This window comes from Alosa pseudoharengus, unplaced genomic scaffold (genome assembly GCF_046254945.1).
Source record: "Alosa pseudoharengus isolate Yale_2024_CS ecotype anadromous, Long Island Sound unplaced genomic scaffold, YU_APseudo_1.1 YU_APseudo_1.1_scf_8, whole genome shotgun sequence".
Classification (NCBI taxonomy): Eukaryota; Metazoa; Chordata; class Actinopteri; order Clupeiformes; family Clupeidae; genus Alosa; species Alosa pseudoharengus.
In genome coordinates, this window is record NW_027468870.1 from 4,404,204 (window position 1) to 4,430,091 (window position 25,888).

The window sequence follows — 25,888 nt, forward strand, 5'->3', positions numbered from 1 at the left end:
GTGACATGTACTAATGCCTGTAAGCCTCTACCTGTATAACAGGCAAACATGTAGGCCTACAGGGTGACATGTACTGATGCCTGTAAGCCTCTACCTGTATAACAGGTACAGGGTGACATGTGCACCAGTGTTAAAGGGCAGAACGAGTTCTGGCTGCTGGGGCCTGGAAAAGGGGCAATGGGCTACTGAGGTTCCATATGAGCAGCACAAGGCTGGCTGAACAGTACACGGTCAGGATCACATGATACATCCATGGGTTAGAAGACTTCAGTCAGGCCTGGGACCAGTAGATAGCTCCAGCTATGACAATATCTCCATCTAGTGGCCAAATATCATACTGCAGTCAGGCAGGCAGTGTCTTAACATTTAAATCCACACAAATAGCAAATATGGCTGAACTTTATTATAAATACTCAGTGTTAACACACACATAGTTGAAATAAGTCACATACACCCCCACATATTTAATCGACAGGCATTCGACCCCGTAAGAGACTGCTGAAGAGACAAAGGAATGGTTGACAAGTTTGTTCAACAAACACGCGTACTGCTTCACAGGTTTAACAGGATTTCAAAACATTGTGGCACTCGTTCAAGTAAGGAAACCATGTGACAGTTTGGCGCTAGTCTGATGCTCCCCATACACATAAATATAAACATACACCCCCTCCCTCCAAACACACACACACAGACTGGATTTAAAGCAACAGATTAATGCCATGTCTAACAAAACGTCTTAAGATCTAAAAAGAAATCACCATACTGGTACCCTCTCTTTAAACGGTATGAGAAATATATGAAAGTAGTGACAGTAACACTAGGGGCAAGTTATTAGTGAACTACCCATCGACCCAAACCCCCGAGGACTGCTGCATCAGAGCCGATGAAGGCCACCAGATGTGGAATCAAGCCGCATGACTGAACTGCGGTCAGCTTTTGGTTTTGACGGCTGGGAAGGGTGGAGTATCACTCTGAATTACAAACCAAAAGCATGGAGATCATAAAGAAAGTCTCTCTCGGCTGAAGAGCTTCTCTTGGTTTCAAAAAGGACTCCTTTTTCCACATCGCTCCAGCTCACAACTGGGTGATGGTGGTTATGATCTAATAAAACAGCAGTAGTTAGTGACCCTTTAAACCAGGTTGCCTGGGGAACGACATTAAACAGGGCCCACTCAAGATAAAATGGCTGTCAAGACACCAGGGAAGATGGGAGACATACTCATCTCTCCTGTTTCCTAAAACAATTTGATATGGCAATCAAAACATGTTACAAATAATAATAATAACAGTTTCAACTTAAATACAAGGTCAAGAAGGAGTGCAGTGTACCAGAAAAAGATAAAAGTCAGATAAAAAAATGACTATGGTTTGAACATGCAAAACAGCCTGTAAACTAAACTCTTGAGTTCTACGTTTGAAACTCTGAATGTCTGCACAAACATATATCCAATAAAAGGTTGGATCAGTATAATAATGTTTAGTAATTAATAGGGTAAAATGAAAAGGTAAAAAGTAGCAGAGAAAGACAGCATCTCTGGAAGCCTAACAGACTTTTCTCCAGTACTACTGAGGCAGGCTGATGCCATCTGGAAATGATTTGTACAGCTTCCCACAAGCCAAACAAGGGCTTCGAAAACAGATCACGCCGAACCACTGATGCTCGTCATAGAGGAGTTTATAACGGAAATACCCCACATTACCTGACTGACAACACAAGGTACATCTGAGGAGTAAAATAAATAGATCAGTAAACTAAAACAACGAGGTGAAAGAAACAAAACACCAGAACAGTTCAACAGGCTCAAAAAGAAAGAAAGAAAGAAAGAAAGAAAGAGTGATCCCGTGAATACAAACGTTAGACAACAACAACAATATCAATAACAACAACAAAAGGCACTACAGTAGTTGGGCAGACCACTCCAACCTGGAAGGGACTGAAATAACGCTGATTCAGATAAATAAAAAAGAACAAGGGAAAAGAAAACAAATGTGGAGCAAAATGGCACAAGTCTTTCGTCTGGACACACACACACACACACACACAAACATGCGCACACACACACACAAACATGCGCACACACACACATACAAACATGCGCACACATACATACAAACATGCGCACACACAGGTGTTCAGGCACAAAGGCAATTGTAGAGTCCTATCTCAGCACCAGTAGAGCTGACATGAAGGTGTTTACCTTCCCACATGCTGAATGAGACAATTCAGTAGGAATAGATGGCAAACGTACGCACACACACACACACACACACACACACCAGCACACACACGTGCGCTGGCCAATGACAACACAAATACTGTTCCAAACCTGGTTCTGTTCAAAGAGTAAAGAATGAATAATGCTTTCGTGTGAAGCTTCTGGAACGTTTTAGTGTTCTTGGAGTCACATGATCCCTTGTCAGACAAACGGAGTAATGCTGAAAGGACAGTTCCGTCCCTGTGCAGTGATGGGTCCACTCTAGGTCCACACTCTGCCCGCCATCTCATCCTGACGTCCTCAGAGTTTTCCCACAGGTACTGCGGGGAGGAAAGCAACACCTGTGTCGGTGTTCTCCTTCACATGTGACACATGGAGGTGAGGACCTCAGAAAGAGTGATCACCAAAGACAGCACATGACATGATGGATGATGTGTTTGCTCACGTACAGCATCTGAGTGATGGGGTGGAGAAGGGAGGGCAGGAGCGATTGATGCAGGTCTTAATTGGTTGTTTATTTGTTTGATTGTTTATTTGTTTGTTTAACTCAGGAGAGTACTGGCGACAGAGTTACAGTGGCTGTGGGGAGGGGAGTCTGGCAGAATGAGTGAAATGAAGGATCCCACCGCATCTCCCTCCCCATTGGCCAGGGCTCTGTCATCGCTGTCACCGTCTGGCACCCCATTGGCCAGTGCCATGTGTTCATCTTTAATGTCTATCTCACCATTAGCCAGTGTTCTTCTATTAGCCTGAGCATCTTGCTCCCCATTGGAAAGCTTTCTGTGGCTGCCCTCAGCATCTGAATCCACATTGGCCAGCACGCTGTGGTCACTAAGCGCATTTAGCTTCCCATTGGGCAGCACTGCATAGACACCCTGAGTATCTTGTACCCTATTGGCCAGCTGTGTGTGGTCACCTTTGCCATGTTTCAGCTGTGCGCTGGCTACCTCCAGAAGGCTCTTACCACCGAGCCCTCCGTCCCGTGTTCCCTCCACACTACCCAGGGCACCGTCCAGCTCTGGTGCAGTACTCCGCTCCTCCACCGTGGGGCCAGGAAGGGGACTCCCCAGTCCTGCTGCCGAATTCTGCTCCTCCACCACAGGGCTGCAGAGGGCGCTGTTGACTCCAGGCCTGCAGAGGTCGCTGTTGACTCCAGGTAGGGGACCCCCCAGCCCTGCTGCCTTATTCTGCTCCTCCACCACGGGGCTGACTCCAGACCTGCAGGGGGTGCTGTTGACTCCAGACCTGCAGAGGTCACTGTTGACTCCAGGAAGGGGACCCCCCAGTCCTGCTGCCCCATTCTTGTCCTCCACCACAAGGCTGACTCCAGACCTGCAGAGGGCGCTGTTGACTCCAGGCCTGCAGATGGTGCTGTTGACTCCAGGTAGGGGACCCCCCAGTCCTGCTGCCTTATTCTGCTCCTCCACCACGGGGCTGACTCCAGACCTGCAGGGGGTGCTGTTGGAGGTGGTTGCTGGTCTTGGGAGCATGTCCTTGGGTTCGGCGGTGTCCGGACCCTTGGCGGCCAGGCGGCGGCTCTCCCTGAGGAGCGCTCGGACGCGGCAGGGCAGGCTGAGGTCGGCCGGCTGGTCCTGGAACAGCGGAAAGCGGAACACGCCACCGTTGGGCTTCAGCGGGAGTCCGTCCGCGTCCAGCCGCGGCTGCTTGGCAACAGGAGTCCACGACGGGCCGTCGTCTTCGCCGTCGTGCTGCAGTGACAGATCCGTGTCGTCCCCGGCAGACCTCTTGACCCCGCCCCGCCTGCTGAGATTGAGCGGCTCTGCCTGAGTCACCATGGCGACAGTGGTGGGAGAAGGAAGAGGAGAGAGGGCGGGGGAAGAAGAGGGCAGTGAGGAGGACGAGGGTGGTGCAGCCGTTGCCCGTGGTGACTCCAGGTCCTGCGCGAGCGCCGCGGTCAGCCTCTTGGTGAAGTTCTGCACGCACTCGGACCCGAGGCTACCACGCATCAGCTGCCGCACCTGCACGCTGCAGTCCAGCTCCAACGGAAGGATCCGGAGAGGAGGCAGTGGAGACTGCACCGCCCCACCACCACCACCGCCACCACCACCACCACCGCAGACTCCACCACCACCACCACCACCGCCACCACAGACTCCCCCCGGAGTGCCCCCGCTGCTCAGAGGCCCCTGGTTCTCTGGCTCCACACACCCAGAGTACTGGTGCTGAGGAGGGGGGTGGGGGTCCTTGCATGGCCCAGCCGGGGTGGAGGTCACTGGGCTAGCCGGGGCAGAGAGCCTGCCCTGTGGGCGCACCAGGGACTGGAGATGCATGCTGGGCACGGGGGTGGAGCTGAGAGGGCCCAGGCGGGTTCTGAACAGGTCCAGAGGGTACAGGCCCTTGGTTGGGCTAAAGACGGCCGGAGAGGCACTGCTGACCAAACCACCGGTGCCCTGGGTCAAACCACCCGTCTGGGACACGGGGGTGACTGGCTCTCTAGGCGATGCTTGGGAGTGACCACTGAACCTGGGTATAGGGGTAGCCAGATCCTGAGGCTCCAGCTTCAACTCCTCTGGCTTGACCGGAGGGGCAGGAAGAGGGGTGGAGGGCAGGAGGGTGGGGTTAGAGGTGGGGGTAGAGGTGTAGGTGGGGGGGCAGGACACGGGGGTGTGGACCTGAGAGTGGAGGGGGGTGCTGTGGTTCTGCTTCTGGGGAACAGCAGGTAGAGCAGGAGCAGGGGGACCCTGAGGAGGAGGGGGAGACAGCGCCCCCTGGCTGGGTGGAGGTTTGGCCAGGAGGGGGTGCCGGCCCTGGTTTGCCCTGGCTGCCAAGACTTTCCGTCGGCCTGGTGGGCGCCCTCGTCCCCGGCGTACCACCACCACACCGTTGGCAGTCACCGCCTGCTGCTGAGACAAGGAGACAAGCACCAAATGAACACTCATCCACATATCAACCATGTAGGAGACAAGCACCAAGTGAACACTCATCCACATACAGTATCAACAATGTAGGAGACAAGCACCAAGTGAACACTCATCCACATACAGTATCAACCATGTAGGAGACAAGCACCAAGTGAACACTCATCCACATATCAACAATGTAGGAGACAAGCACCAAGTGAACACTCATCCACATACAGTATCAACAATGTAGGAGACAAGCACCAAGTGAACACTCATCCACATACAGTATCAACCATGTAGGAGACAAGCACCAAGTGAACACTCATCCACATATCAACCATGTAGGAGACAAGCACCAAGTGAACACTCATCCACATATCAACCATGTAGGAGACAAGCACCAAGTGAACACTCATCCACATATCAACAATGTAGGAGACAAGCACCAAGTGAACACTCATCCACATATCAACAATGTAGGAGAGGAAGAACATGGTACAGTTTACGCAGAGGACAATCAAATAACAGTGAAAGAACCTCACAGAGAGAAAAGTTCAACCAAAACACAAGTTGATAAACATTTCATTTCAGTGAGCGTGTCATCATCATATTACTGTTATAATACGATTGTTATAATATGATTATTATAATATATATTATAATATAATTGTCAATATTATAATCATTTCAAACGGCTGCACACAACAACAGCTTCCTCAGCTGCAACACAGTATCCAGTGGCTTCAGAGAAGTTCTAACACCTCCCCCTAGTGGTGTGGAGGGTGACTGTCTTTTGACCAGAGCAAACTTTAGATCTCCTGTTTACATCCATATATCTTCTTATGAACGTATTTTGCAACACACAGAGAGCAGTACAGTGTATAATATGTACAAAAGGACTGAAGGAAACTTACTGGAGGAGAGACTCCATTTGTCTTCTGCCTTTTGAGGTGGAGGGGAGGGCGCCCCCTCATGGGTTTGATGGGAACCACAGGCTCCTGGGTCTTCGGAGGCTTGGAGCCGCTGTTCATGAACTGCTCATAGGGCAGCATGAGCCTGAGGACAGGGGCAGATACAGGGTGGTGAGGATTTACCTCAGCATGGGGCAGATACAGGGCAGCAGGAGGAGAGGGTGGTGAGGATTTACCTCAGCATGGGGCAGATACGGGGTGATGAGGATTTACCTCAGCATGGGGCAGATACAGGGCAGCAGGAGGAGAGGGTGGTGAGGATTTACATCAGCATGGGGCAGATACAGGGTGGTGAGGATTTACATCAGCATGGGGCAGATACAGGGTGGTGAGGATTTACCTCAGCATGGGGCAGATACAGGGCAGCAGGAGGAGAGGGGGGTGAGGATTTACCTCAGCATGGGGCAGATACGGGGTGGTGAGGATTTACCTCAGCATGGGGCAGATACAGGGCAGCAGGAGGAGAGGGTGGTGAGGATTTACCACTGTGTTTGTGTCCATTTGGCTGCACTGGATGTGATGCATGTTTGGGTCAGATGACCCATGGCCAGCTTCACCTACATGGTCCTAAAATTGCTTTTTTTTTTTACTTTTTTATAAAAACATTTATTCAGTGGATATTTTCCTTCTCTTCTTCTTCTAGTCTGGGACTAGGCCTAATCCTTACAGGGTAATCCGGCCCTTAGGGACTAAATATACACACTTTTCACAGGGGTTTGTTGTGATGATGAGAACATCAACATGCTGCTGTTTTCACAATACCGTGTTAGAGACGTGTGTTGTACGGTATCACTGACATGTCTTGCATAATCGATGTTGACTCCATATTTTAAAACCACTAAGAACACAGGGGCCTTCCTCAGTGGGCACATATCCCTCGAGAGGTCCCTGCTACCCACACACACACATCCCTCGAGAGGTACCTCCTACCCACACACACACACACACACACACACACACACACACATCCCTCGAAAGGGTACCTCCTACCCACACACACACACCCCTCGAGAGGTACCTCCTACCCACACACACACATCCCTCGAGAGGTACCTCCTACCCACACACACACACACCCCTCGAGAGGTACCTCCTACCCACACACACACACACACCCACACACACCCCTCAAGAGGTCCCTCCTACCCACACACACTCACCCCTGGAGAGGTACCTCCTACCCACACACACATACACTCACCCCTGGAGAGGTACCTGCTCCCCACACACACACACACACACACCCCTCGAGAGGTACCTGCTACCCACAAAGCCATGGCAAACGGCACCCTTACAGCATGAGCAGTAGGCTTCTCATATCGGTGTGCTCGCTCCAGAGGGATTTGGATTTTAAACGACGTGAATGCCTCTGTCTACTGACTGGGTTTTCTCTCATACAGCTAATCGCATTACACTGCCCAGGTTGCCATGGCGACACATGACTGAAATTCCTGTTTGGTGCGAGCCTACAGCCTCGCCAGCTTACTGTAGGTAGTGCAATACTAAAGTGAAGTTGCACCCAGCCACCATACAGATGAGGAAGAAACCAGTGGGGCGGACACACACACACACACACACACACACACACACACACACACACACACCTCTATGTGCAGTTTCACCATCTCAGAGAGGGAAACAAAATGTGTTGAAAGAACATTCTGTAAGACGATGCAACAGTCTTGCCAGGTTTTTTTCAACCTTACCGCAGCTTGTGTATTGTGTGTGTTTTCAGTGTGGAGGGCCTAGGGGGGTTTCTGAACGGACTTGCACAATTTATATTTCATCTGCACACTGTCAAGTTGGGCTTGATTTTATTGCCCTCACCTTCAATTACAGTACACAACATTTTCCAAAGACATTTTTATTTGAAAACTGCCATTCAAATAGTAGTTTTGGATTACATTAACCCAGTAAAAAAAAACAATCCTATTAAAACGTAGAATATTCCAATCTTAGTGGCATTATGGCAGTACAGTACATTGTCAACATATACATTTACATCTTAATGGCACTAAAACATCCTATAGGAGTTTTTGCATCATTTTGTAACATGTACAGAAGTTGCTTGGCAACACACGCCCTAGCTTAGGAGATGGACCGTGGGCGTGAGTCCTTAAACAATCTCTTCTGTGACATATGAATGGAATCTTCTATAAGCAACGTATGCAAACACTGCAGCTGAAATACTGGCTAACGTAAACAGTCGGATTACAGCTGTCGATGGGTGAGATGCCGTCAGTGATTTAGTGTAAAGCTGGGAACAGACCTCCTGATTCGTTCAGTCACACTAGATAGGAGTGAGATGGAGTAGACCTAACCTACAGACGCACTACAGACGCACTACAGACGCACTAGATAGGACTGTTTGTCCTAGGTCTGTTTCCAGCGTAAGGAGACGTGTGTGTGTGTGTGTGTGTGTGTGTGTGGGGGGGGGGTGTACCTGTGTGTGTGTGTGGGAGAGGGGGTATGTTGTGTATCAGGGGTATGGGAGGTCTGTTCTCAGCGTAAGGAGACGTGTGTGTGTGTGTGTGTGTGTGTGTGGGAGAGGGGGTATGTTGTGTATCAGGGGTATGGGAGGTCTGTTCTCAGCGTAAGGAGACGTGGCGGGGGCTTGACTTACCTCTCGTAGTGTCTCCGGGTGCAGGTGAGGTGTGTGCGTGGGCGTAGGGCTGCACGATTATGGCCAAAATGATAATCACGATTATTTTGATCAATATTGAGATCACGATTATTAATTAATTTTAGTGACAAAAATATTTTTTCCCTTAAACATATTGGACTTGCTATCTGGCTCACCCAAATTCTTCCCCTCACATTTACTCCCAAAAATAACTGCAAATATAGATTGACTGCGACTTCCAAACTTCCAGCTTGCTACTTTGTTAATATTTGGGGAAACGTTAACGGCAACACAGTAATTACAAAGTATTAAGAAATACTAATAGTGCCAGATCCACTCAAATAGCCTATGGCTAGTGCTGTGCCCACTCAGTTTGTAAATGGTCAGTAATGGGAACTGTTGCCATTGCGCTCTCTCTCGTGCACGCTCAAATGCGTTGCCAATTAAATGGAGTAGCTTAACGTAGTTATCTGCTGCAATGGAGATACTATGTATCTCGATGTAACAAGCTGTTTTGACATTGACATTGTAAATGTTCTTTAGGAAGAGTGTAAAGCAGTTTGCAGTAGCCTGAAGTTAATCACAACGTCGTCTATCGCTGGGAAAAAAAATAGCTAGCTATGATAACCTAATTATATGCTTGGCAGGCCAGATTAAAGTGTGGCGGGCCGGATCTATGATAAACTAATAAATGCTCGGCGGGCCGGATTAAAGTGCGTGGCGGGCCGCAGTTTGGACACCCCTGGTTTAGTCATTCGTTGATATGTAAAACACTGACGTGTAGGCTACAATTTCATTATTGTTGACTCGTTTTGAGTAGGCTGTGTCTTGAAACGCATATGCATTGTAGGTTGCACATGTAGCTTATAAAATACATGAATATAATTCACGGATCCCGTCGTTAGCTCAACTCTTATTATAGGCTATATCGGAGGAAGCAAACAAGGACTAAAAGTTAACGTGATAAAAAGGAATGTGTGGTTTGATGTGATGTTCCGTTTCGAGGGACAAGCTCTTGGCCTGCTGTGCCACACATTTGATTTTTGATCGTCGTTTTTTTTGTATAGTCTAACTAGCCTACTAATAGTTAACATAATGCTACTAGTCCACAGTGCATCCAAACTGAGCATTGCATCAGGCTGAGCAGTGCAGGGAACAGTTGTCATTGGTAGGCTGCATGCAGGCACATTGTTTTGTAGCGGAGTGTTCTATGGGTTGCCAGGTTGGTTCAATGGGTAGAGCACGCATTTTTAATATCGCTCGATCACGCAAATTTGATCGTGGGAAGCCAAAATCGTGATCGTGATTAAAATTCGATTAATTGTGCAGCCCTACGTGGGCGTGTGCGCGTGTGTGTGTGTGCGTGTGTGTGCGCTGGTGAGGTGTGTGTGTGTGTGTGTGTGTGTGTGTGCTGTTCTCACCTCTCGTAGTGTCTCCTGGTGCATGTGGCGGCGCTGGTGCTCCCAGGACTCCCACCCAGCTCGTTATACACCGTCTTCCACATGCGCTGAGTCGTCACCTTCACACACACACACACACACACACACACACACACACACACTCTTTTACTTCACTGAACACAAGCTCTCACTCCCCGGGATGCATGCACGTTTTCTTCATGTTCACACTATACCTTCTCTGGGGGTCTCAGACCTCAGACCCAGTGTACTGCTTTGGATTATGGGCAATGTAGTTGCACTCGGTTAGTTATGTATTTTCACCATCATTCATTATCGGGTTCAAATAATTATCATAACCCCTGATTGGTGAGGTGGTTTGTTACATATTCTTTCAATATATTTTCAGAATGAATTCTGATTTAAAGTTATTGGAAAGACGCCAACCAATCACACTTTCCAATTCAGAATGGTAGGCCCGCCCCACCTAGTTACTGTTGCCCAGCAACCTGTAGTTCGTAGCTCAAGTCCGAAATGACAACTGACCAGCAGCGTGCTAACTGCGCTACAGACTCTCCTCTCTCACTCACATGCAAGAAGAGTTTGACAGAGTTCATATATGCAAATGGTGAGCAATGTGATCCAAAGTTGGCTGATTTCTGCTGATTTTTACATGGTCAGTGACCAATAGCTTGGATGAAAACATATTCATTCACCTAACGTTAGAAGAACACACTTGTTGGGTTGTAGCCAAATTAGGATACTAATGACTGTAGCCTATCATGTTTTGTTATAAGCCTAATGATAACAAAACATTTTTATAATAAATGACATGCCTTCTCTGTTGGCAATGGCAAGTCAAGGAGGATAAAATAGGCCACTAGGCAAAAAGTGAAAGGGAACCCGCGACGCTTTGTGTTCACAAAACCCACACTACTACCCTACTGCCGAGGTGCCCACACTTCTACCCTACTGCTGAGGTTCCCACAATACTGTGTGTGTGGTTTGTTGGTGTGTGTTTGTGGTTTGGCACGTGTGTGTGGTTTGTTGGAGTGTGGTGTGTGTGTGTGGTTTGTTGGAGTGTGTGTGTGGTTTGTTGGTGTCTGGTGTGTGTGTAGTTTGCTGGTGTGTGTTTGTGGTTTGTTGGTGTCTGGTGTGTGTGTGTGTGTGTGTGTTGTTGGTGTGGTGCATGTGTGTGTGTGTGTGTGTGTGTAGTTGGTGTGGTGCATGTGTGTATGTGTGTGTGTGTGTCTGTCCATTTCTGCTGACTCACGTTTTCATAGCCTCCCAGCCTCTTGACAACGGAATACATGAGGAAGAGGTCAACTGTGGGACAGAAGACAAAGTGACCAGTGAGAGAAAGAACTCACATGTCAAATGTTTAAACACATTAAATATAATCAAAGCTGAGTCATTCCGTGTCAAATCAGATAAGGTTGTTGCTGCACCGTCTCAGATTTTTTTCAAACCTTGTCTATCAGCAATGGGTCCTAAAACCAAGGCCTGTGAAATATTTCTGTGCAAATCTTATGTCTTCATATCTTTTTCAGACCTTGAAATTCTTTCATTTTTACAGCTTGAAAAACACGTGCCATGTTTGGGCATTAATATCTTGACAAATATTTTCCGTAACCTCCAAATATTTTCTAGAGTGGAAGACCAACTCATAAAAGGCATGATTGTGTAAACAATTTAGTCATTAATTTAAATTTGATTTGGTATCAGTCACTATTTCCTCTTCAAATACATCAGTTTATTAATGTTTTCGGTAACACTTTACTTGATGGGTAAGTTCATAACACATTCATAGCAGCTGTCATAAACTGCACATAAAGCATTCATGACTGTTTCATGAGACATGACTCAACATTCTTACCAAACCTTTCATGAATGTAGAAGACAGAACGACGACAACTTGTCAAAATAAAAGTCCAACAATCGCAAAGCAGCATTGCCATTCTTCTCTCCAGCCTTTGTAAATATTTCATGAATATCTTATGGAGTCTACATCGAATGTCACTTTACTATACAAGTTGGTAAGTATTCGCAATCACGGAGTTTAACACTGGGAGGTAAACTAGCCTACATTCAGCCGTATTTGTGTAACCAGTGGCAAAAGATGAGAAATCATCTGCAAAGGTTACATCATAAAACAAATACATTTTTATGAAAAATAAAAAAAAAATTGCTTGACCATGTTCTGTCTTTTTGGCACTGGAGTAGCCCACTGACTCAGATGGGACGTGATTGGGGTGGGCGATATATATCGTCTGCGATAATATCGTGATTGTTGTTTTAACAATGTGCAAATTGACATTATCGAGTATTTAAATTACTTATGGGGGAAAAACACTCGAAATCACACACTGAAGACTCATACATTCCCAGGAGGTAGGCTATGCGGGAGAAGTGCAGCAGAGCAAGTGTCACGTGATCACTAGTGGGCCACAACGTTGTCCCATGCAGCCCAGAGCCATATGTTTATTTTGTGCAGCGAGAGTAGCCTACTTGGGATTTTATGCGGCTACTTCTGTTCAAGTAGCATTGATGAGACAGTCACGTTTTTTCCTACACGGTATTATATGGAGAGAAAACATTAGCCTTTGAGTATTTTAATAGTCAGTTGTAAACAAATAACTATTCTCATGTAACTCTTTTGTAAATGGACTGAAGTTCGCTCTAAATATCTACGTGTATCGATTATGCTAACCGTTAGCATCTCTATGGGATTTCTCATATACATTAGCCATAAGCTAACGCATTAGTTTCTATTCTGTAACTTGGAATGGTAGCCTACGTGATTGCTCTAAAACAAAACATAGAAGGAAATAACTGAGATGTAAGCTACTCTGTTGGTCTGCTCTTAGTTTTACAGTGAATCCTATGTAAAGGTTTGAAAGGAACTTCAGCTTCAGACTTTCTCTTGGGAAACTGTTAGGCCTATTCATCTTCTCTAACGTAGCTGGCTAGACCATGCCATTGCCACACACACAAGTGGGGGCAGAATTGGAAATGTGTCATAGAGTAACAATGCATTGGTTGATTTGGTTAAAAAGTCACAGGTTAGGTTATTGGTTATTGTAATGATGCTATTCATAAATAATGAGCTGTAAAGTAACTCAGACTTTAACAAAAACAATTTTTTAAAGGATATCGACTTATTATCCTTATCGTCAAAATCACAAAAAATATCGAGATATAATTTTTTGTCCATATCGCCCACCCCTAGACGTGATCAGGTAAGAGGTTTGGAACAAAAACGGCAATGCCGCTTTGCGATTGTTGGACTTTTATTTTGACAAGTTGTTGTCGGTCTGTCTTCCACATTCATGAAAGGTTTGGTATGAATGTTGAGTCATGTCTCATGAAACAGTCATGAATGCCTTATGTGCAGTTTATGACAGGTGCTATGAATGTGTTATGAACTCACCCGTCAAGTAAAGTGTTACCATGTTTTCCAACAATTTGAAGTCTCCACATCAGATGACCATGACAATAATAAGGATAAAACAAGGCATGTTTGTATTTTTGTGTCATTTTAAAGCAACTGGAATGGTATGTGGGGTAGCTAATGGGACCATAAAATCTATGTGGAAATAGCTAAGTATATTGACATTTAGTTTGTAAAGTACCAATATTGTACCAAGCCCCATTCACAGAATAAATTAATGTAGTTACAGGTGTTTTGGTAATACCAAAATAAACATTTACAATAAACAATAGATTTTAGCGCCCCCTCAGGTAAAACACAGCATAGCATCTTGCTCCTTTTATAATGGTATTATGTTCCCAAAACACCTGTAACTACATGCATTTATTCTGTGAATGGGACTTGGTACAATATGTGTACTTTACACATTAAATATCCATATACTTAGCTATTTCCACATAGATTTGTATGGTCCTACCAGCTACCCCACATACCATTTCAGCTGCATGAAAATGACAAAAAAATACAAACATGCCTTGTTTCATCCTTATTATAGTCATGGCCTTTTGTTTTGGAGACTTCACATTTTGGGACAACATTAACAAAGGATTATATTTCTAGAGAAAGTACTGATTGATGGCAGGTGTGTCACAATAAGGGAGTTTTGAGACCCTCAATATCACTTTTTTTCCATGTTTTTTTTTCTGAAACTAGGGACTTCTATAAAATCACAACAACAACGACGACGAGGACTTGTGTGGCGTGACGGTGAGGTACTCACTCTTCTTGAAGCCCAGGTTGGGCACCTTGCTGATGGGTGATCCCTGGCGCTCCATGAAGCTGAAGAGCTGATCCAGGAACAGCTGCTCCTCGGGGTGATGCAGCCAACCGCCTGCCCACTGGAGCTCCGCACTGCCCAGCACGTTCTCCTGCAGGGGAGCCAGCAGTCAACATGTCAACAACAACAACAACATCAACAACATCAACAATTTGCATTTATATAATGCTTTATCAAGGCACCCAGAGTGCTTTACATTGTAGAGGGAACCTCACTAACCACCACCATTTATCAGACAACACAGACTTATCACAGCAAGTTTGCACTGAATAACACACTTCAGTAACACTTTAAGAGGCGTTTACTTGGGCAGTTAGTTTACAGATGGTCTGTTGAAATTCAAGTTCAGTCTTTAAAATGTTGGTTGAGCAACTACAGATCATTAGCTTAACCAACGTACTCACAAAACATCACCCTAATGTCTACTCCGATGAAAGGAAGGGACTATTATAGAATTCAGTCATTCAGGGATAGACTCGTCTTGAATGCAACTACCAATACTAGTTATATAGCTACAGTCACCCTCATTAGGAGGGAGGAAGACATTTTAGAATATTTTAAATAAAGAAACTACGCAAGGCCGCTTTAAGGGTGCGTGTCTATGATTAAGGGCGTGTGTCTGTCTATGATGAAGGGCGTGTGTGTGTCTGATTAAGGGTGTGTGTCCGTATAGCATTTCTCTCTGGCAGGAGAGCGCTGGCATTGTCCAGGGCCTGAGTGACGATGACAACACCAGCGGCCTTTCAGCACAGCTCAGAGAGTTTGCATTACAAGCACTCGGCTCAGACACGCAAAAAAGGCAGAGCAAGCTTTAAAAAAAAAAAATTAGGAATAAATATATACTGTAAATAAGTCAAATAACAGACACAGGGTGGGTGCAGTATAATGAATATAAATATTATTTCCTCCTCGGCATCTGCTTTTTCATCATTGGGAATAATTGAAACAAAAACCAAAAAGGATCCTGACAGTCAGGAAAAAGGCTATACAGACACTCAGCCTACATGACCGCAATGAACTATGACATCATTATCATGTATTTCCTCTATTCTACAGTCACAGATGGAGACATGTGATTGGACAATATTCTATTCTACAGTCACAGAAGGAGACGTGTGATTGGACAATATTCTATTCTACAGTCACAGATGGAGACATGTGATTGGACAATATTCTATTCTACAGTCACAGAAGGAGACGTGTGATTGGACAATATTCTATTCTACAGTCACAGAAGGAGACGTGTGATTGGACAATATTCTATTCTACAGTCACAGAAGGAGACGTGTGATTGGACATTACATTCATCCGCTCCATCCACGACTCGGACTGCTGGCCGGTAGGCTGCTCGGGCACTTTGGGATATCGGCCTCGACGCTTACAAGGCCTTCCTTTCAAACGGATAGAGGAGAACCCTGCAGTACAAAGAGAGAGAGAGAGAGAGAGAGAGAGAGAAAGAAAGAAAGAAAGAAAGAAAGAAAGAAAGAAAGAGAGAATATTTCAAGTTGTACAGCTAGGAGAGGAGGAAGACTGTGCAATACTAGTTGCATAAAGAACAGTCACCACACTGTGACACATGTGGATGCAGACAAACTTAATTCACACACTGAAACATCTCACATCCTCCCCCACACACACGCAAGCATACTCACCTACACACACATGTGCGTGCAACCTATGCATTATGAAGGGTAACCATGTTTATATACAGTTATGTGCAGAATAATAGCAGTGTGAATGAATGAAAAATGAATAAAGCTCAAAATCCTTAGAATAGCTGTTAATTCCATAATATCAATGCATTGGGAACACTGCACATTCAATTTCAAATCAAAACATGACCAAAATTGATGAGATGTGTTATACCTTTACAGAAAGTGAAGAAAAAGGAATGTTTTCCGAGTTTTCCCTCTTATGTGTTTACCCTTCTTGTGTTGTCACGCAAACCAAGACCTGACATGCTTTACTCACTCACAAAAAACAGTTTCCGTCCAGAAACAATAAAGCACCCCTCTATCTATCTATCTATCTATCTATCTATCTATAGCACATTTGAATTGAATTGAAAAAGTATCAAATAAATGTAATTTTTGTAAAGAATGCAGCACATAAATGAAATTTTTTTAAAGAATTCAGCACACAAACATAATGTTTTTAAAGAATTCAGCACTTAAACAAAATGTTTCTAAAGAATTCAGCACATAAATGTAATGTTTTTAAAGAATTCAGCACATAAACGTAATGTTTGTAAAGAATTCAGCACATAAACGTAATGTTTTTAAAGAATTCAGCACATAAACAAAATGTTTTTAAAGAATTCAACACATAAACGTAATGTTTTTAAAGAATTCAGCACATAAACTTATTTTTTTTAAGAATTCAGCACATAAACATATTTTTTTAAAGAATTCAGCACATAAACATAATGTTTTTAAAGAATTCAACACATAAACGTAATGTTTTTAAAGAATTCAGTACATAAACTTAATGTTAAAGCATTCAGCACATAAACGTAATGTTTTTAAAGAATTGAATTCAACACATAAACGTAATTCTTTTAAAGAATTCAGCACATAAACGTAATGTTTTTAAAGAATTCAACACATAAACATAATTCTTTTAAAGAATTCAGCACATAAACGTAATTCTTTTAAAGAATTCAGCACCACATTTCCATCTTCTGTGGACCCTGGGGCCACACAGCAGTATTCATGTTGCTATAGGTAAGCTTAGTGTACTGCTCACAATGCTCTGGCCCTGATGTGGCCCTGATATGGCCCTGATGTGGTTCTGGCGTGGCCCTGGTCTGGCTCTGAGGTGGCCCTGGTCTGGCTCTGAGGTGGCCCTGGTCTGGCTCTGCTCTGGCTCTGCGGTGGCTCCGGTGTGGCCCTGGTGTGGCCCTGTGGTGGCCCTGCTCTGGCTCTGGCATGGCCCTGCTCAGGCCCTGGTCTGGCTCTGAGGTGGCCCTGGTCTGGCTCTGCTCTGGCTCTGCGGTGGCTCTGGTGTGGCTCTGGCGTGGCCCTGGTGTGGCCCTGTGGTGGCCCTGCTCTGGCTCTGGCATGGCCCTGCTCAGGCCCTGGTCTGGCTCTGAGGTGGCCCTGGTCTGGCTCTGCTCTGGCTCTGCGGTGGCTCTGGTGTGGCCCTGGTCTGGCTCTGGCGTGGCCCTGGCGTGGCCTTGGTGCACTCACCGAGCTGTGTGAGGATGCAGGCGTTGGAGTCGAGCGTGGGGTGGGTGAAGGTGTCTCTGCAGTAGAGAACGCGCGTGTTGTGCTGCACCATGCGGATGCCCTCCAGGGTCTTGATGTGGGGGTCCCGCAGCCTTGGCCAGCCCCCCAGCTCCTGCACGCGCTTCTGCAGCGAGCGGTAACGGCAATACTGGGGATAGCTCAGCACACGCACACACGACCCCTCACCCCCACCTGCACACACACAGAGAGAGAGAGAGGGAGGGAGAGAGAGAGAGAGAGATGAGGGAAGAAGAGAGAGAGAGAGGAGGAAAGAAGAGAGAGAGAGAGAGAGAGAGAGGAGGGAAGAGGAGAGGGAGAGACAGAGAAATAATGAGACATTTTCAAAAATCGATACAGTTTTGCAAAATAAAAAAAAATCAGATACTCAGGTGTATCAATTTTTTCTTACAGCCCAACTCCCAAGCCCACCACAGCACCTTTCAGAGGGCAAACTCATACAACACCGGCACCATGACAGAACTGGTTGTGCCGCAATTGACCATTAAAAAAAATCCATTACCAGATTCTTGAATAACTTGTTGTGCGAGAGCAAAACTAGTTTACTAGTTGAAATGCATGCGAGCGCGATCATTCTAATGCTCATCGATATTCAGGGCGGCGTGTCGGAGGAAGTAGAGGAGTCATTTGGGTTAAGAGATTGAGTGCTCTGATGAGTCAAAAAGCGCCAGATTAAATGTAGTCCAATGTGTCATGACAACAGACAACCCTTATTAAGATCAAGGTGTCTTCAGTGTTCACTCTCAAAGAGAATCATTCTTGACCTGTAAGAGTTCTGACCAGCCAGAATGTTCGCACTCCAAAAATCTTTCTTTCTTGCTTTTATTCCATTTAGCAACAGGGGTCAACGAACACGAAAATGTTTCGGTCTGATGTCCTTCGTCAGTGTGTTTTAACACAATCAACAAGAAAGCCACTCTAGATGCGAAGAGGCCACTCTGATTTATTCACATACAAAACTCTTTAAAATCAAGTAACTCTCTCTCTCTCTCTCTCTCACACACACACACACACAAACACGCGCGTGCACACACACAGGCACACACACGCGCGCACGCACACACACGCACGCACGCACCTTGTGGCTCCTCCTTTGGCTGTTGGGAGCCTGTTAGGGAGGAAGTGGTTTTCCCCACGAAGTGGCCTTGCACGCGGCCTCCTCTCCAGACCGGTGGCTCAGCGCAGGCCCACTTTGCCAAGTCCTCCACCCGCAGCACGATCCTCTTGGACACGGCCAGCACTTCATCCTGAAGCGCAGGGGACGCACACATCAACATTTGGGGAAAATATCTAATTGTGATTTACCTGACCAATATTGTGATTGCATTGTTATGCAATATAATGTAAATTAAACTAAAGTCACGCTTCAGTTCAATATTCCCTGCATATTACATTTAAAAGTGATTCAGAAATATTGCTTGACCACTTCTGCTTGGTTTTTATGCTGTCTATTCATCATACTGCTGCCTATGGTGCTTTTTAAAATGTTGGTTCATCATGTGACCTCAGGAAATAGAGTTTTCTATTAAAGATCGATTCATCTTTCAACCTTAAATCAACACACAAACACAAACACACACACACGCCTGGAATGTAAACTCCTCAAACAGCTTTAATAAACGAGGTCAAATGAGCCAGAGGCCAGCAACTCCAAACACGCACTAGCAACAAATATAACGGTGTAAATCAACTCTGATTCAACTAAGAGCAACACATATAATTGTGTTAACCAGACAAACTCTGATTTAACTAAGAGCAACACATATAATTGTGTTAACCAGACAAACTCTGATTCAACTAAGAGCAACACATATAATTGTGTTAACCAGACAAACTCTGATTTAACTAAGAGCAACACATATAATTGTGTTAACCAGACAAACTCTGATTTAACTAAGAGCAACACATATAATTGTGTTAACCAGACAAACTCTGATTTAACTAAGAGCAACACATATAATTGTGTAAACCAGACAAACTCTGTCAACTAAGAGCAACAAATTTAACTGTAAATCAGAAAAACTGTGATTCAACTAAACACTGAAAATATGTCTTTAATGTAAAAGTCATCTTACACTATATTTGGTCTTGACTGGCAGCATTAATGTGGGGATCCACTTTAACCACATCAGCTTTTATGTTCCAATGTGAGCATTATTGATACAAATGATATGAATTGCACTTCATGACCCAGTGCTCTCTCCGAGTCCTCGGTCTTGGTCAATGCCACTCGAGTGTGTGCCCAACTCTACTTCCGCACCAACGTCAGGTTGCGCACATGCCAGTGAGTCATGCGAAATAAAGCTCTTTATCACACATGCAGTTGTGCAACACTAGATCAAGTTTCCCTTAAGAGGAAGGTTCATAAGTCGCCCTAGCACAGAGCAGCCCTCTGCAGTGCAGCTCTCCAGACTAGCCTAGCGTCACGCTAGCAGCCCTGTGCAGTGCAGTGCAGCTCTCCAGACTAGCCTAGCGTCACGCTAGCAGCCCTGTGCAGTGCAGTGCAGCTCTCCAGACTAGCCTAGCGTCACGCTAGCAGCCCTGTGCAGTGCAGCTCTCCAGACTAGCCTAGCGTTACGCTAGCAGCCCTGTGCAGTGCAGTGCAGCTCTCCAGACTAGCCTAGCGTTACGCTAGCAGCCCTGTGCAGTTCTCCAGACTAGCCTAGCGTCACGCTAGCAGCCCTGTGCAGTGCAGCTCTCCAGACTAGCCTAGCGTTACGCTAGCAGCCCTGTGCAGTGCAGTGCAGTGCAGTGCAGCTCTCCAGGCTAGCCTAGCGTCACGCTAGCAGCCCTGTGCAGTGCAGTGCAGCTCTCCAGACTAGCCTAGCGTCACGCTAGCAGCCCTGTGCAGTGCAGCTCTCCAAACTAGCCTAGCGTCACGCTAGCACGACAGTTATGACTATCAACAGTAGAACACAGCCCTCCCTCAGGCCCAAAACACACATTCCTTCTAAAGGTCCCATAGAACACACCAGCTTATCTGCCATTTACAAAGCTTTCCCTAATATCTGACTTGTCACAGACCACATGCTTGTGTGTGAGCATAAGTGTCAATTCTTTCCACAGTCACATGTCGAGGAAGCATATTGAGCATAACACTGTGATATTAGGGAGAAAAAAATAATAACATTGATTTTAAAAAATTGGCCACAGAAACAGGGAAATGTTCCTTGACTTAAGCCCTGTTGATTTCCTTGACATTTTCTGTGACTGAAGTTAGCAGAAACTTTTGAGGGTGTTCTATTATATTTGTTTATTCAATTTTGTTTTACAAATCTTGAAACACGTGGCTCACCCCTGAATTCTGACACAGTGCCGAGCAACTTTAACCCCCCAAATCAAGGAAACACACAGTCACTAAAACACAACAGCAGAGTCCATAGAGCTTCAGTGGCACCTCACACAACGGCCCACAGTAACAGCTCACACGTCCTCCCCACAGTAACAGCTAGTCAATTCAGATCTCCACTCTAGGCACAGCCTGCATGCCTCAGGAAACAGGTATGAGCACTGAGCAGTGCAAAAACTACTTTCTGACATTTACAAATAGAGCACAAACACAATAGCCTGTGCCGCTGTTGGGACAGAGTTACTCGTGTTATACAAGCTCACGCACACACACCGTAGGCCAGTCACTCTGTCTTTTACACACACACACACACACAGTTAGTGTTCTGAACCAGCCTAGGTGCAGCAGCCCAAAAAACTGCATCAGGCATTTTGTGCCTGTAAAGTTCCAGGGTCGAGTCTCCATTTAATTACAATGGGAAGCAATTAAGGATGGTTATGGAATGTGAAGTGCCTGGCTAAAGGTCTGCAAAGAACTTCAGTGAATAAGTAACCCAAATATAATAATCTTAAACCCAAATATAATATCTTTAAAATTAGACACAGACAAAATTAAACACACCCGACTCCAAGAAGGTGGTATGCAACAGCTGGTGAAAGCACACGCACGCGCACACACACACGCACACACACACACACACCTGAAAAATGTCTATCTTCATTCCAAACAATGAAGACAGCCAAAATACATTTGCCATCTCCATTATTCTGTTGAACCCAGTCATTCTTTCCTTACTGGATATACTAAACAAAATCAAAAGATTACATTAGTCATTACCACTGTCTGCCCAAACACACACACATACGCACACGGGCACACACACACACACACCTCTCCATGGTCCCTGGTCCTGCCCTTGGGGGTGTCCTCCGGTAGGAAGTAGAGTCTGGAGCTGGCCAGCAGGTGGCGCTGTGCTTGGTCTTCCCACAGCAGGGTGACCTCAGCGATGCACACGGGTTCGTGGGGGCCACAGCGAACAAAGTAGAAGCCCCCCAGCTTCCAGACCGGGCCGAGGGAGCCCGTCTCCAGGCGAGAGCTCACCGACTTGTAGAAGGCCAAGGAGCCTCGCGAGCAGCTGGGAGCTCCTTCCCACTACGGGACGTTGGCCAAGGCAGGAGGAGACAAGACGGGACAAGATCGAGAGGAGGAAAAAACGAACAATCGGAATTAGAAAAAGAGAAAAGAAATATGAAAGAAAAGCAAGAGCAATGAAAATATATATATAAAAAAATAAGAATAAAAGAAAATGAAGACGACTATAAACGCAAGGGTGTGAAGAAACAGCAGCCCAGATAAAATACAGTGACAGGCAATGTCTTTAAATAGGCATGAGGACAAACTGCTAGCCCCTGCTAAACAAGTCACCGTTTTAGAGTGAGGGAGTGAGACGGTGTCTGTGTCAGCACTGGTGTGTTTCTGTGCCTGAGTAAAGTATTATGTTTGTGTACATGTTTTGCATTTGCGTTTTCAACTGAAAATTCAGCACTGAAATAGGGAACAATGAACATGAGAGCCTAATACCAGATAATAAAAAAAATCTAACAATGGAAATAACCTCCAGCTTTGTTATTCAAAATATTCCCAGCTTTGATATTCAAAAATGTAGCTTTGTATATAAGGCAAAGGCCTAAGACAACATAGTGAGCTATAATTTCTTGTGTCGGCCTGTTCTTTTCCTGTCTCAGACTAACAATAGCTGGAAGTGCTTTTATTTCAGTTTGTGACTTTTAGCTTGTGTCACCCCGAGTTCTAAAATATAAACTATAACACTGTTACATCTGCCTGGATGGTATACTATGACAGGAAACACAAAAGCACATTCATACACACGAGCACTCAGAGATATAGACTGTTCACACACACTAAACAAATACACACACACACAATGTAAAGTACCCGTTTTATCAATGGGTACAACACACTTCTCAAATCAGCTCAATGCTTCTGGCAAAGCACATAAATTAGCAGCAGTTGAGGCCTAAGCTAATCTACTTCACAAACAGGAATGACGCAAACACATATTTTAAAGAATGTTCTGTTTAAAGATTTATCACAGAAAGATTTGTCTCATGTCATCCTTAAACAATCTGGAAAACAGCATTCACCTTGAACTAAGACATGTTAGAAAACACATTCCAATGCATTAATCTACTTAGTAAAGCATAGGAATTGTACTCATGGGAGAAACAAATAGCATGTTAAATTTTGATATTGAATTATATTTTAGTAGGCTATTGCTTTGTGTCTGTGTGTGTGTGTGTGTGTAGAGTGGATTAGTGTGTAAGGGTGTGGTCCATACCCAAAGTTTCTAATATTATTTCTTAACATGGCCAATATCTACATTCACTCTGCTGTGTGGTAGCACACAGTGTAATGCTGGGATGAACGTGCATAACAGTTTACTTGATATTTCCAAACTTAGACCCAAAACACGGCCGCAATGACTGATGTTCTCCTAGCTTCCCAATGTGGAAAAGTTGAAATAATCTTTACATCCCCCACTTGCAAAAGTCCCTCCCCCTTAGCTTGCAGCAAAGCAAATCCACACGTCGATTGGCCGACTAGCGGTGAAAAGTAGCCCGGATCAATCTAGACAGTAGCCTAGGCTACAGCCACAAAATGAGTTAGACTACATTTTTCGATGTAATGTAGCCCTTCTAAAAAATAGAGGCGTTTTAATGCTGAACGCGCTGAACTGGCCTTCGTGGCGTTGTCTAAACGGTATCACCATGGACAAAGCAATATTTAATTTATTTCACAGTTTTGACCTTGGCGCTGACTATACTCGAAAAAAAATGTTTGCTAGCCTATATTTCAATCAATGGGCAAGAAAAGTTAATCACGGACATGGGGGCGGCCGAAACGTAAAATCGTTGGAGGGACGGATGGTAATAAAAATATATTAAATCGTTTCCGAACACTGAACTGGCCATATTCAACATAGCTCCATACATACGATTTGAGCATTAAAGGGAGTCAAAGCGAGTCATTCTAGAATCTTGCCCAACCAGTGTTACAAAATAACAAAATGATATTCGAGTCCAGGCAGTAAAGTAACAGTGTAGCTTTTTGTAGCGTTTCAATGGACAACAACGTCAACTGTTGATGATTACCATGAGTCAAAATAAAATAAAATAACATAGGCAACAAAAATATAGGAATTCAGCCATTACGAGATTCAACTCTTTATTAGCAGCGATATATCAATCCCCCCCACCCCCCCTATAGATTTGCTTCCACGACATTAGGATTTTTATTAGGCTACAGTGCTACTAACCATAACTGCTGTTTATGATATTATTGTTATCAGTTTAAGGAATTGGTCAAGCTCACCCCAATGTTGCTTGGACATCAACTAGGCTATTTCTCGCATTTTGTGTTAACGCATACATGAGGAAGATAGCATACTATTTTTGAAAAGCAAATGAGGAATACGTGGGGGTTGGGGAAGAGTGAGCCTAACTTAGCGTAAGGTATTCGACACGACACACAAAGAAATTAATTATTAACCGATATCGAAATATTGAAGATGAATTTCTAAATTACTTAACATTAAACAACTGATATTACGCAGTCGTGTCAAAAATGTGGCTTGATTAAGATACAACACCAGTGTGCCATTCGCAAATGCATGTTGCAACTTAGCCAACTCAAACTTGGCGTAGCCTAATATTTCAGAAAGTCTTGTTAGCCTGACAACTTTCAATACAGTGTCTTAAATTTAAACTGTGTCGAAATCACAGGCAAAATGACTGAAATTTAAATATCAAACAACGTGCTCGCAATCGATTAGTCTTATCATTCTGACACAATATAAAATTACAAAAATATTTCATAGAAAAATAAAGTTAGTATTGGAGTTACCTGTAGCCCATTCTGCTCCATTGCTGCCTTATACATTCCCCTATTCCCTGTTGGTACCTCCTAGACCTATCATGTTTCACAGCCGGGTACTCACCGGCACACAAACAAATGCTCCAAGAGAAAAGCCTTCGTTTTTTGTGAAAAATAGGACAGGATTTAGGTGTGGCCAAAGTCAGTTTGCAAAAGTACAGCTCACTCGTGCATGCCAACATTGAATGATTAAAATAATAAGCTAGGCCGAAGCATTAATATCGCATGCCCTTGGTGGAAGATTGGGTTGATAGCAATTCACGGTTAAGCCGTTTAACTTCCTCATTATTTTTAAAGCATGCCATTGAATCAATCCAAAGTAGCTTTATTAGGCTATAGTCCTAATGCATATAACACAGCTAGGTTACAACGTGCGCAAATAATGCTCACAACATTTTCTCCAGAAATATCTTGATTCCGTTGATCTTGCTTACAGGATACTGAATAATATTAAGTGGCAACATATCGGATAAACTTTCATTCGGCTGCCTTTCGTCACGTGGCTCACCACTATGTAGAAAATGAAACGGGCCCTCTGGAATTGATCGCGAGGTCTTCTGCTATACGACGGAGAATATTATCGCCTTGTCATTAACGCAATGGGAAAAAATACATTTAATATGTTGTTTATCTTCGTCTCCTGGGGTATTTAATACCTCTTTCGAGTCGGGCGTCTAATACAATATGAAAGCAATGTCATTTATGAAGTTTCAAGTGTTGTCCTGTAGAGGGCGCGTGTGCACGGAATGATAACCTTTTCATCACGTGCTGGTCTTTAGATGATGCATGATTTTAAGGACGTGCAAATAGTTCCTGTCCATTTTGTGATGTGATGTGCATCCTGTAATTGACAAATTATATAAGTTGTCATATAATTACTAGTAAAATTGTCTATGATGATGAAGTATGAATTTAATACAGAGCTACCTCTGTGAAAGGTAGGCTATTCTATCCATATGCCCTCCAGTGGCAGATCCACGCACTGCTAGTTTACATATCACCTCAGGCATCTATGCAGATTAAGATCTGTAGCCTACACTTAAGGTTTTTTGGGTGGTTCC

At 44.7% G+C, this 25,888-nt stretch overlaps 1 protein-coding gene across 1 annotated transcript; it reads right to left on the reverse strand.

Moving 5' to 3' along the window:
- Window positions 1-381: 381 nt before the first annotated feature.
- LOC143112032 (uncharacterized) lies at window positions 382-25,481 on the reverse strand. Its single transcript, XM_076274281.1, has 11 exons — window positions 24,798-25,481; window positions 21,765-22,025; window positions 18,663-18,831; window positions 17,528-17,758; window positions 15,642-15,754; window positions 14,283-14,430; window positions 11,345-11,397; window positions 10,096-10,193; window positions 5,995-6,136; window positions 4,331-5,080; window positions 382-4,279 (listed from the first exon to the last, which is right to left on the reverse strand). Exons 1-11 carry the CDS (start codon window positions 24,831-24,833, stop codon window positions 2,759-2,761), a joined length of 3,522 nt encoding a protein of 1,173 aa, XP_076130396.1. The 5' UTR covers window positions 24,834-25,481; the 3' UTR covers window positions 382-2,758.
- Window positions 25,482-25,888: the final 407 nt, after the last annotated feature.